This window comes from Protobothrops mucrosquamatus, unplaced genomic scaffold, assembly GCF_001527695.2.
Source record: "Protobothrops mucrosquamatus isolate PMUCROS unplaced genomic scaffold, P.Mucros_1.0 scaffold1725, whole genome shotgun sequence".
NCBI lineage: Eukaryota > Metazoa > Chordata > Lepidosauria > Squamata > Viperidae > Protobothrops > Protobothrops mucrosquamatus.
Window position 1 is genome coordinate 239,980 of NW_015387872.1, and position 13,197 is coordinate 253,176.

General features: G+C 44.4%; 1 protein-coding gene across 1 annotated transcript; it reads right to left on the minus strand.

Moving 5' to 3' along the window:
• Positions 1-5,254: 5,254 nt before the first annotated feature.
• DDN (dendrin) lies at positions 5,255-10,492 on the minus strand. The gene is made up of 2 exons (XM_029285452.1): positions 10,311-10,492; positions 5,255-7,052 (listed from the first exon to the last, which is right to left on the minus strand). The coding sequence occupies exons 1-2, from the start codon at positions 10,490-10,492 to the stop codon at positions 5,255-5,257; spliced, it is 1,980 nt and encodes a 659-aa protein (XP_029141285.1).
• Between the last annotated feature and the right edge of the window lie 2,705 nt (positions 10,493-13,197).

The following is a 13,197-nucleotide window of genomic DNA, read 5'->3' on the forward strand; positions in this document are numbered from 1 at the left end:
TATGAGAAAATTGCCAAGGGATGTCTTGGTCCACTTTGTAAGAAAAATAATGGGACTGTGTTCTGGACTGTCATTTTAAATCAAAATTACGAATGGAAAATGTAGATATAATTATTTTGAAGGAAATTCCTGTAAGAATTTTGCGAAAAAGGAAAGCCTACTTAAAGATGATTTTGAAGATGAGAAAAATCTCCTTTTGTTGGGGTAAGCTTGAGGGGGTGACACATACCGTGAACAAAGATTTCAGCTGATTTCTATAGATAAAGCCAAGGAATTTTTGAGCAGGCATAAATTAATTTCAGAGCCAGGTGATGAGATAGAAGTCTTCGGAAGCAGACCAGCTTCAAAAAACTGATACTGAAGAAGAGATGACTGAGGTGCCCATACAGGAATTTGATGTTTCACTTAAAGATGGAAAATTAAGGAACAGACATACCTCTACCACATATGTAGACAGAATGGATACTCAACAGACTTCATTCGACGTTGTCATAGACATCATAGACCATGTTCAACCCATGACAAGTTAACAACCATAACTTGGGCCACGCTTCCGTATATCAATAACATATCCGAAGCGACTGTACGGATACTGGCGCCCCATAATATAAATGTGGCCCATAAGCCCAGCCAGACATTACACACAAGAATAATGCGCCCAAAAGAACCATTGTCCAAGGACGACAAGTCATCTGTGATATATAAGATCAATTGCAATGATTGTCGCTGCAATTATATTGGAGAGACCGTGAAACGCCTCTGGACTAGAGTTCATGAACATGAACTGGCAGTCAAACGGCATGAGCAGCGCTCTCAGATATGGACGCACATAGCCGAGAGCAACCATACATTTAATTTTGTGGGGGCTGAGATCATCGCCCAAGACTTCACGAAAGGTGGCGGCCTATTGAAAGAGGCTTGGCTTTTGGATGAGCATTCGATCAACTGCCTTGTAGAACTGCTGCCAGCCTATCAAACATTGAGAAGCACAAACAGCTGCACAGGGCAGCAAAACGAGTGAACTTCTTACCACCTCTGCACTGCAGGAATAGAAATTCTAAAAATTCAGGGCGTTTACTCGCGGCAAGGCAAGAGGGCATAGTGAGTAGAGTAAGGGAGACATTAACACCCCCCTTTGCAGGACCGAAGGAAGTACTTCAGACCAACATGATGATTGAGGCGAGCACCAGCCAATAGAGGTGGATGGAATGCCCACGCGCTTCATGGCTTGACAGTTAAACAGCCATCTGGCTATATAAGTGGTTTTCTCTAACCACCGATTACCAACTCTGACAATGTCAACAGAGGATTGACGAAAGCTAAGTTGTATTTATTAAAAAGTTTTTACTATCCCGGAGTTCAGTGGCTCTATTGTATTTTAATATGTATGTATGTATGTATGTATGCATGTATGTATGTATAAACCTTTGTGCTGACTTTTCGAGTGAGCTTTATCTATATTTTTTGATAAAATACATGGGGAAAATCCCATTGATGGGCAAATACTTCTAGAGTTAGGATTATGTCTTTATGAGTTCAGAGAGCAAAATGGACCTCGTCAACAGATTCAGAGTGCCTGGTTATGCTTATAAGAGCCTTTCTTATCTATGTTTCCTATGTTTCCTATGTATCTTCAAACCTTTCTTATCTATGTTTCCTGGTAAAATATATGGGAAAATGCCATTGTGGAGAAATCCGTCTGAGTTCAGAGAGTGAAATGCACAATGGATTTGGAGTGCATGTGTATGCTTTGGGGTGTGTGTGTGACTTTTCAAGCTTGCTTTATCTACTTTTCCTGGGAAAATTCCATTGGGGCCAAATCCAATTGGGTTAGAGTTAGGGTTAGGTCTCCATGAATTCACAGAACAAAATGGACATTGCCAACAGATTTGGAGCGCATAGTTATGCTTAAGAGGGTGCTGAGTTTTTGAGTGCAGTTTACCTATTTTTCTTGGTAAAATACATGAGAAAATCCCATTTGGAGGGCAAATCCACTTTCGGAGAGCAAAATGGACATCGCCAATGGATTTTGGAGCATTTTCTTCTTCGGGCATCCAATATGGCCAATTTTTAAAAACAACAACCAGCACAATTTTTAACATGAAATGCCACCCTCAATGTTTTCCCTTCATCTGCTGAATACAATTTTGGCCTCCTGGCCATTTGCTTCCCTGACCCTGGAGTCAGGAATTTTCTTTCCCTGGCACCCAGTATACTATTTTAAAAAACAGCAACCAGCAGTGTTTTTAAGCATGAAATTCCACCCCAAATGTCTTACCAATGTCTGTTTCTGTGTTTGTGTTGAATAAGATTTTGTCCTCCCAGCAACACTCGTACATGATCCTGGCATCCAGAATTTTCTTCCCTGGGCACAATTTGGTGGTGGTCGATTTGGTGGTGGCACAGTGGTTAGAATGCAGTATTGCAGGCTAACTCTGCCGACTGCCAGCAGTTTGATTCTGAACGGCGCAAAGTTGACTCAGCCTTCCATCTTTCCGAGGTCGGTAAGATGAGGACCCAGATTGTTGGGGGCAATAGGCCGACTCTGTAAAACGCTTAGAGAAGGTTGTAAAGTACTATGAAGCGGTATATATATAAGTGCTATTGCTAGTGCTAATGCTATTTTAAAAACCAGCAACCAGCACATTTTTAAGCATGAAATTGCACCCCAAATGTTATCCTGGTGTCTGTTTCTGCGTTTATGCTGAAAAAATTTGGCTTCCTACTATCCATGTCCCTGACCCTGGAATCAGGAATTTTCTACCCCAGGCATTGGATATGGTCACTTTAAAAAAACAGTAGCCAGCACAATTTGTAAGCATGAAATTCCACCCTGAATCTCATTCTGGGGTCCTTTTTTCTGTTTGGGTTGGAGAGAAAAAATTGACCTCCCAGCAACCTGCATCCCTGAGCCCAGCATCGGGTATTTTCTTCCTTGGGCACCTGATATGGTCGCATTTTAAAAACAGTAACCAGCACCATTTTTAAGCATGAAATTCTACCCCAAATGTCATCCTGGCATTCGTTTTTGCATTTGGGTTTTTTAAATAATTTGTCCCCCCCCCAGCCCTCCACATGCCTAACCCTGGCATGAGGAGTTTTCTTTCATGGAGACCAGAAATGGTCAATTAAAAAAAAACATTAAACCAGCACATTTATGCATGAAAATCCACCCCGAATCTTGTCCCGGCATCCGTTTTTGCACTCAAGTTCAACGAAGTTTTGCATCCCTGACCCCCAGCATCAGGGAATTTTCTTCCCCAGGCACCCGATAAGGCCAATTTTCAGGAAAGGGAGAAAGTATTTCTCCAAGGATAATAGGTGAGATGTGGTCTGGGTGAAAAGAAGTCCTGTTTTATATGCTGGAATACGGTACATAAAGTTCATCTGCAGGCAACCCATATTCTGGTTCATCGTAGCCTAATCCTGACCTTAGATTTGAATCCACAGTCAATTAGATGAGTTGGGCAGCTATAGAAATTGAATGAATGAATGAATGAATGAATGAATGAATAAATAAATCATAACATAACATTATTGCAGACATAACATAACATAACAACATAACATAACATAACATAACATAACATAACATAAAACATAACATAACATAACATAACATAACATAACATAACATAACATAACATAACATAACATAACATAACATAACATAACATTATTGCAGACATAACATACTGTAACGTAACGTAACGTAACGTAACGTAACGTAACATAACATAACATAACATAACATTATTGCAGACATAACATAACATAACATAACATAACATAACATAACATAACATAACATAACATAACATAACATAACATAACATAACATAACATAAAAAGTTACATAGTTAACCCCCAAAATATGTGACCAAACAGAGAATGTATTACTCAGTGTATTTGGTTGCACAGAATTTTATTACAGATATTTGTATTCAATTTTAAGAAGAACAATACTAATAACACTCCCAAAGGCCTGTCACGTACTGTACAGCTTCTCTAGCAATAACTCTACAGACATTGCAAAGCAGTAAAGTCCTGACAGCTCTTTTGCCTCCTGGAGGTCTCTTAGCTACATAGTGAAAGTCGATGCTCACCCGAGCGTCTCTGTCCCTTTCTGGGATCTCTCTTGTCTTCTGCTAAGGCCAGGCCGGGAGGATCCTGAGAAGATCGGTGTTCCAGGCTATTACACCGAGGGCCATTATTCCTATGGGTTGTCCCTAGTATTCATCAATTGGAGGCTTACTATCAGTGGAGGTTCCATTCTTAGCAGTTGTACTACAAAACAAGCAGAATACTGAGGCGAGGACTCTGATATTTCCTTCCTCACTGGAGCAGAGGGACACAGCTTGTTGGAAACTCACTTCCTGCCTATGATATTGGTAGCGGGACCTCCAGAATTCCCAAGCAGCAGAGCCAAAATCTGGCTGGGACTTTGTTGAGTTGTTGTCCTAACCCTTGGGGGACAGGGGGAAGATTGCAGTGGTGTCCCTGAGCTGCCAGCAAGGATGCAGGAAGGAAGATAGAGGTGTGCGGACACTAGGCACTTTGGAGAGGGAGCTGGGTTGGAAGGAAAAGGTCCACATCAGTGATTGTGGACCTCTGACACACCACAATGTTTTGGGTGACACACCAGCATTCACCAACACCTCACAGCAAATATTCTCAAAAGCATGCCTTGTTCTTGTGGCATTTTCCGTGGCTGTGGAGGACATCCGAGAATGGGGTGTGCCCTCATGCGGCCTGTGGAGCCTCCAGAAATTGTGGGAGAATAGGATGTGCTTTCATGCTGTTTTGGAGGCTGCAGAGGCTGCACGAGAGCATTTTCTGTAGCTGCTTCAAAAATGAAGGCCTTGTACGACCCAAAGCAGCCTTCGGGAAGCGCATGGGCCTGTCAACAGAAAGAAAAGACTGCCTGAAAGTAAGCAGTGCACAGCAGACCCTGGGAAGTGCTGGGCCACAGGGGCAATTGCACCATTCCTAAAGGCTAGCATGCCCTGGGAAAGGGCACAAGGCAACCTTTTTTGGGGGCAACAATTGCCCTAGTGGTGAAGTTGAGACCTTGGTGCTGCTGCTGAGGGCCGCTCTTCAGAGTGGCCTAGATGGGCGGGGAGGAAATAGAGAATTGTTTTTTTGGGGGGAGTGACATGCCAGTTAGGCATTCGCTGAATTTTTGACACACGCAGTCCAAAAGGTTCACCATCACTGAAGTAAGCTGTGTTGGAGCTCCTCTTCTCTCCAGTCTTCATTCCTTGGCTGGACCTGATCCCTCCCTGCTTGCAGGTGCCCTCGGAGTTTCTAGCCTGGGTCTCCAGGCAGGAGTGGCATTTCCTGGCACTACTGTGGCATTGGAGCTGCCGCTGTCAAGGCTGCTGCTGCTGCTTCTGCACATGAACACCTCCTGGTTCAACCTTTCTCCCCATGAGGGTCGCTCACAGGTGGGCTGGGACTCCTTCTCTAGCTCCTCATCTGTATCTGAATCTGGAGCTGTGTGCCGGCGGATCCTCAACATGGCTTCCTTCAGATCGCAAATATAGGACTGGCTTTGGGCAGAAATCCCTGGCTTTTCTTTCCTTCGTGGTAGGCCGTGGCTTCTTGGACAAGGGGATGCTGCAGTCCCTTTCCCCTCCAGGTAGGTTGGCTCCTGCTCTGCAGGCCTAACCTGGGAATGGTTTGGGGTTGGAGGTCCAGAAGTTTTCCTAGGACTGTCTGGAGCAGAAGGCACCCTCTTCACCTTCTCTCTTCCAGAACTGTCCCCAGGTATAGCACCGTTCTCCAGTCTGGGGATCCTGGGTGTATTAATTCCCTGCCCTGCCTCTGTGACTCCCAACTCATGCAAGGGGAGGCCCAGTATACGAGCAGCCCGTTCCTCCATTAAGTTTGGACCTGGAGAGCCAGGAGATGTGTGGGGTTTTATAGTACCTGCTTCTCCGTGAGCCAGGTAGCAGACCTGCTCCATTTGGGGTGATGGAATGTAGTGAGCCTGGATCACCACGCAGGTGGCATCAATTACAAATAGACCCCCATGCCTTCGGGGCATGGACTTGGACAAAGCTGGCTGACTCCCTGCAAGTTTCCTGGAAGGGCTTGGTTCCTTCCACCTGGGGAAAAACTCTTGGCAATGTTTCTCTTTTGCTCTGCTCCCACCCCGCTTGGATCTACACCAACCGGCTGCATGGCTAAAGCCCCATCCAGCAGGAAGGCTGTGTTGGGGGGGATGGCAGGGCACTGACATGACTTGGTGCCTCTTATTTACCCGAGGGAGGGTGTAACTTCGGTGTTGGGGACTAATGTCCCAGTCAGAGCCCAAATGGGATGGGGACTTGGTCTTCTCCCGCTGCATCCTTGGGCCACCCCATGTTCTGGCTCCTGAAAGATAGCTCCAGCTGCCTGGCATTTTAGTCTGCCACTTGCCTGCCTTCCTCCCAGGCGTGTGAATCAAGGGCTCTGACTCACAGCCTGTTTCTCTCTCTTGGTATTTCTTAGCAGCTCCAATTTGGATAAGCTTCTCTGCTGAATCTGACTTGCCTGCCTGTTTCTGGGGCTGCACTCTATGGTGGGAAGCCTCGTAGGAGGGAGGAGCAAGGTAGGGTGGAGGACAAGGCCAGTTTTCCTTGCGTGGGCCCTGTTGTGCCCTCAGGCGCAGAAGCATGTGAGCTTCATAGCTTGGAGGGGCCCTGGCAGGGAGCTCCCTCCTCTTTTTGACAGAGGCTCCTTGATTCCCTCTACAGCTGACCAACGAACCTCCAGGTGCAGGGGCTTTGGGATCACCCTTGTTTGTGTGGCTGGCTCCCCAGTTCATGTCCCTTTGGTAAACTGGATTGTACCCATCATAAGAAGGGCTATGGTGCCATGGGGCCTTTGGGGAAGAGGCTGTCCTCTTCCCCCACCCCTTCCTGGAAAACCAGTGGCCTTCCTGCTTCAGAGGGCTGTAGCCAGCTGGAAATTGGGCATCATGCCAGTTGGTTGAATCCTGAAGCACATGGAAACTGGGACAATGGTGGCAAGGTGAAAAGTCTGACATGACTTGCTTCTCCAAGAGTCTGCAAAAGACAGAGAAATAGACAATGAGACTCCATCAAGAAATTGTAGTCTTTGCTGGCTATCTTGGCACAGTATACAGTAGCTACCGGTATCAAGGACCAAAGGCAACTTTGGCCCCATTTTTAATGCAGCTCAGAGTTTGTCCTCTTTCTTTTGACACTCTTTTAGCCTGGCCCTTTAGCCATGCTTCTGCTAAGAAGGGACAATGAAGTTAGAAATTGTGGCGGACCACTCGCTGATCAGCCACTAGTCGAGGTTAACTCAGTGGTCTGCCAACTTCATTCTAAGACTGTAGGCAAAAATTCCAGTCCTCCCTGTGAAGATACCAGGGAGTCAATCTGTGTGCAAACCAGATGTTCTACAATTGAGAATTATGTTCAGGTTGAGCTTTTCATGTTGTTGTTTTTTAAAAAAAACTGATTATGGAGCACCAACTGATAGCCAGCACAGCACCCAGCTGGATTGCTGTACTGCAATTCTGACTAGAATTCCCCCTCTGTTCTCTTTCCTGTCATTCCATTTGTAATAGTTAAAAACATCCTTTCATCCCCAGTTACCTTGCCATCGGAAGTGACTTAGGATTATTTGAAACTTGTGTGTTTCCAAACGTCTACATTTTCGAGGAGTGCTGATGGAGGAGGCCAATGAGAATATAAAAGAGAGAATTTCTAGGCATGGGAGAGTTGCAGCAATCCCAAGTCTTCCAATCTCCATTCTCCATTGTTAATGTTCCATTGTTAATTAATCTGCTAAGCATGCAGAGCTACTTTTTTGAGATACCCAACTTGTTTCAGATCTGACCATTACACGTAAATGTGAGTTTCTGTATTTGACATTTATCATGGTAAATACTAGCATTTGCTGCAATGAAGTACTTTCTACTTCAATGACTTTCCCACACACTGCAACCTTAATGCATTTGGCTCCTACGGATAAACTGGCTGGAAATGAAGCTGGCTTAAAAAAACACTTTTTGGATTTCAGCCCTTCCTCTGCTTTGATCCAGGTGATGGCTGGTGTGCTCTATCTGGACTGTGCTTACTGATGGACTCCTCTGTTTTTTTGTTTGTTTTACTCCTTCCAATTGTGCTGGAAAGCAAGCACCAATTGCCTTCATTTCCACGAGTGGGCGGGTTGTCTTTGGAAGACGTAATAAACCTTTCATATGAATCTCCCTCCATTGACTTCCCCTTGTACTTAACACCTTTCCATCTGGTGCATCTATCAAGGAGGAGGGAAGAGAAGGGAAAGAAAGACTGTTGCCAATTTCAGCTGGTCCCAAAATAAAAAGAAAAAAGATCCACGTTGTTACTGTTCTGTCAATGAAGTTGTTAAAAAGGGGGAGGGGCAGTGTGAAACAATGGGGAACTGTGGGGAGCCATAGTCAAGGAATGGGGCATTCCTGCACTGGTGGATACTCACCAACTGGAGTGGAGGCATTGACCTAGATCAAAAGAAGGCACAGCTGGTGAACTGGACAGCCCACATAGGTTGGCACAAGTTAAAAGTTTGCTTTTGATGCAAAATAAGAATAGTAGGAGGAAGATCCCTTTGTGTGGACTGTGGTTAGGTGGAGGCTGGCATTTTATGTTTTCATCTTCAAGTAATGGTTAACGACCCATACCCTGGCTCAACCTGGCCGTGTACATCAGCCAACCAGATGAATCCACCTTCCCTGGAGATTCTTTTGGATTGCCGCATCAAAATAGGAGTGTAATAAAAGTAAAAATATGTCCCTTCTTCTTGAAAGCATTTTTTATATTTATAATTCTTATAGCCTTATGATATCCATGGTGATGATAATAATAGCAATGTAGTAGCAGAACTAAAAGTAAGGGATTATTTAAGGCCATTCTATGCTGCCAGCAGAAATGAAATTTGAATCAGAGATTCCTTACTTCAAATATTTGCTCTCCAGACCAATTCTGCCCAGCCACAACATTCATCCTCTTCCTAATCCAGCCCGTATGCGCTATATGTATCATAGTTGTAAACTACAGTATTTTGGGTTTGTGCTATATATACAGTACATGCAGCCCTGACACTGAGCATTTGTCAGTGCCCTACCCTCTTGACCTTTCCTCTTTTACCTTGCAATCCTAGGTATAATCACTTCTTCTGCCAGTCCACTACTGGGTTTTACCAGCTTCTTCAGTTCTCCTGAATTTTATCCATCTCTAATACACCACAGAACTCAGCAGCAACGCATTTCAGTCCAGACACCGACACTCTTCTGTCATTAGAACTGCCCCTGCTTAAAAGAGAGGACTTGGCAACTAGCCAGTAGGAGGGATGAGCTAAATTTAATCCCTATATTGATTCACATGAATGTGCCATCATCTTAAATCTCCATCAACCTGGTATTTTTGAATGAGGAGATTCAGGAGTCATTAGTAAGCTAGCTGGCTGGGATGGGAAATAATTCTCAAGTTTAATTACTGCTATTTATTTCATCGGCAGATCTTTCTGCAAAAATGGTCTACCGTTCTTGAATCTTACTATTGCCAGCCTGCAGAAGGCAATAACCTGATCCAAGATTACCTGCCAAGCAGTGATTTGAATCTGAGTCCACCTCCCTTTTCCAGCCCCATGCATCAGCCATGCATCTCTAATCTAGGAATCAGCTTCAGCTGAAGTGAAGCAATAAACTAAGAATAGTGCATCTGAACATATGCAGAACCAAACCTTACCTCCTTTTTTGGGTCACTTTACGTAGCTACACTATGGATATAAGCAAGCTAGAATTTCCAGTTTTCACTTATGATCAAAAACTATCTACCTTGTCAGGATTTTTTTTTTTTTTTTTTTTTAAACTGCTCCAGCGCAATCCTACATAATAGGAACAGTTCTTCTCCGGCACAGCTGAAGGGTAGTAGTAGTTAAGAAGATGTGCTATGAGCTCACAAGCCCCAATTCAAATGCCAACCTGGCTTTAGCCAGCTTTATTCTCTCCTTCTTAGTCCACAACCTATGCTGCCTTTCCTTTCCTAATGTTGTATACATAAAGTTATTCAGGAAAGGGTTACACGAGTGATACCTGGCCAATAAAATTATTCTATTCTATTCTATTCTATTCTATTCTATTCTATTCTATTCTGGAACTTCTTAGCATCTCATTGTTGGACTCATAGAATTATTCCTGGCTTCCATCTCACCAAACGCTCCAGTCAAATCAGCCCAACCTCTCTCCCTTCTTGGTAGGTTTGCAGAGCCCCCTGCTGTTCAGTCAGCTCCCTCCCCAAGATTTTAGCACTCACGTGTACTGCCCAGCCATACTGTGGTACATCGAGGGGACCCAGTAGCCTTGCCTAGTCCACGCCCCTGGCTCCATGATACTCCGACTAGAACAAGAGACTGTGTTAAATTCAACCAGGAGCAGGTTTTGCCTCTCGCAGACTTGAAGCCGGCTGGCATCTCCCTGCTTCAAACATTCAAACATCATCTTGGTTGCTGGGACATCTAGCAACGGCACGAGCCTGCAGCCGTACCACATGAGGAAGGCTGAGAGTGTATCACACCCACACAGCACATGGCAGTCAAGTTGCCTGTGCATACACATGGAGAGGAAGAAAGAGGGAGGGAGGGGGAATCTGCCAGCAGCACCATCTAAGGTCATGGAGAAAGCAAGATGCTCAAGGACAGGGAATTACAGGTGACGGAGAGGAGAGAGATGGATATACAGTACAAATGTGCATAACTCAAAAGGCAGGTTAGAAAACAAACTACATCCAGTGAGAAATTCTCACATGGCTACACGCTGTTCCATACTGAGATAGCACCTCTGCTATCGCAAGCTGCAGCAAAAGCAGTTACACAGCAACAGCTACCCAAGATAATATAGTACAAGGACATGCACGTAGAGGAAAGCTGTCTTTCCTTCAGACGTTGAAGGGGCACAGAAATATTACACAAAGGGCTCCATACTCAGGCCAGCACCCATCCGGGTGCTGCTTCCTTCCTGTGGTCCATGTATAAGCCTTCTGGGAACTCCTTGAATGATAATACAGAACAGAAAAGGCCAGGTCTCCCAAGTGGTTCCTGCTTCCCTTTAATTCTGTGTTAGATGACAACTAATGAACAAAGCATTTTACTAAGCTTTATACATGCTGGAAAAGCAGTTATATTTGAAACGTTGAAAATAAAGATGTTTAACCTTGTTTTGAGTTGGATCTGTGTGTTTTTATCAACTGTAATCATAATTGGCCCTGGTTTTGCTTTATTTTGTATCCAGTCATCTTTGACAAGCAATTAAGATGGGTGGTTTTTGAATACCGTAGCTGAAAATAACCTTTCAGATAGATTCATATGGGGCGATTCTAGAAGGTCCCAGGGCCATGCCCCATTGCTATCCACAAGAGGACTGAGAGCTTGTTTCACCTGTCACAGTTCTTTATACAGTATCAACAGAACACCTTCCTGTAGGAATCAACAATCATTAACCTTGGGTATGTGATGCTTCCTTATGGAGAACGGCAATAGTTTTGGATGTTTATCAGGTAAAAGATTCCACAGAAAATTGAAGATTTACGTTGGATCCCTGGATAAATTGTTCTACTGTCTGCTAACCAACTGATTTGCTGCTCTGGATATGATAAAAATGGATGGATTGATGGATGAGGAGAGGGAGAGGGAGAGATCTTATGAATGAAGGCAAGTATAGTGTCCCAGGGTAAAGTTGCAAGATCCAATCTAGGTCGGTCACCTGGACCAGAGGTTTTGTCTTCTTTAGCTTTCGGATTTGTGCTGGAGCCCATCTTCAGGGAACTTCTCTCTACTGGAATATGTGCTTTGGGCTATTCTATGAATTGTGTTTATGTCGTGCCTTCCTATTGGTTGATTTGTCTGTTGATGGCCAGCAATTGGCTGTTGTTTCCTTGTGGCGCCAAGCCCTTGGCTCCTAAGAACCTGATAAGCTTTTGGTAAATCAGCACTCCTGTTATCTGACAAGGGGCCCATTTCCCAGGCTTCAATCTTATCAGAGATCTTAAGCTGGTAAAGATAGGTTGAGTGTGCATCACAGTATCTACAAACTAAAAGCATAAATCTTTATCCATCCCAGAATCCCGAACTGGAATATATCACATATGAAAAGACTTTTATATCCATTAAAAACAAACAAACCTATTCCAGTCCCTGACACTTGTAATTTGGCCTCATGTTCTCCTTATCTCAACTGCCCTCTTTTAGAAAGCAATGGAAAAACCAAAGAGGAGCGATGGTCACCTCTATTTACTTTCCCCTCTCCCGATCTTTTTGGTAGGTGGTGGTAGGAAATATTAAGTAGAATCAGTAGGAAGAAGGGAGGGTCCACCCAGAAAGATCTCGTGGACGGTATCTTGAAAAGGAGCTTCAAAGCCCAAAACTGGTGTCCACTATATATTTCACCATGACACAGCAAGAAAAAAGATGACATGAGCATCATCTTTCTTCACTGCCTCAAGGCGTGCCTAATCGTGTAGGAGAGAAGTCCAAAAACAGAGCTTTTTCAGGCAAGCGCAGTCTTGCAGAGTTGCTGTAAGGCCTGGACTTCACAGCCAGCTTGGCTTAGGCGAATTCTGGCAGCCTTCCCGTCAGTTCAGAGAAGGATAACCTGGAGAGGAACTCAGGTCCTACCAAAGTTTTGTTCCTTATGTGTTGTTGATGAGCCTGGCCCCATCTCTCATTTTCTCTCCCAACTCCTTCGTTACTCTTATTCTCAAGAACAAGCGATCTCCCTTCACTCCCAGGTAAATGCAGCTGCTTCTTCTCTATCCACCCCCCCCAAAGGTTTCCCAGTAAATAAGAGGCTTCAGCACAACTCCCACACCAGCTCCAAGTGAAACCTAGCAACTGAGCGCCAGCATGGCAACTGCATTGGCAACAGATGGCAACAACAGGAGCGATTAGCAGAATTGCCAGTGACACAACCCCTCTGATTATATGGGGGGGGGTGGTTGGGGAAGCGATTGGGGCTTGGCAGCACTTGTTCCCGTGTCAGTTTTCAAAAGGCCTATGACTGTGTCCCCAGATGCAGAGATCCTGGTAGCTAATTATTGCTATGTAGCGTACAGAACACTTATAAGAGCACATAATAATCCTGAAAGGTCATTGTGGTTTTTATGTAAATGGAGGATTACTAAGATGAGCTGTACCACTTTTAAAAGT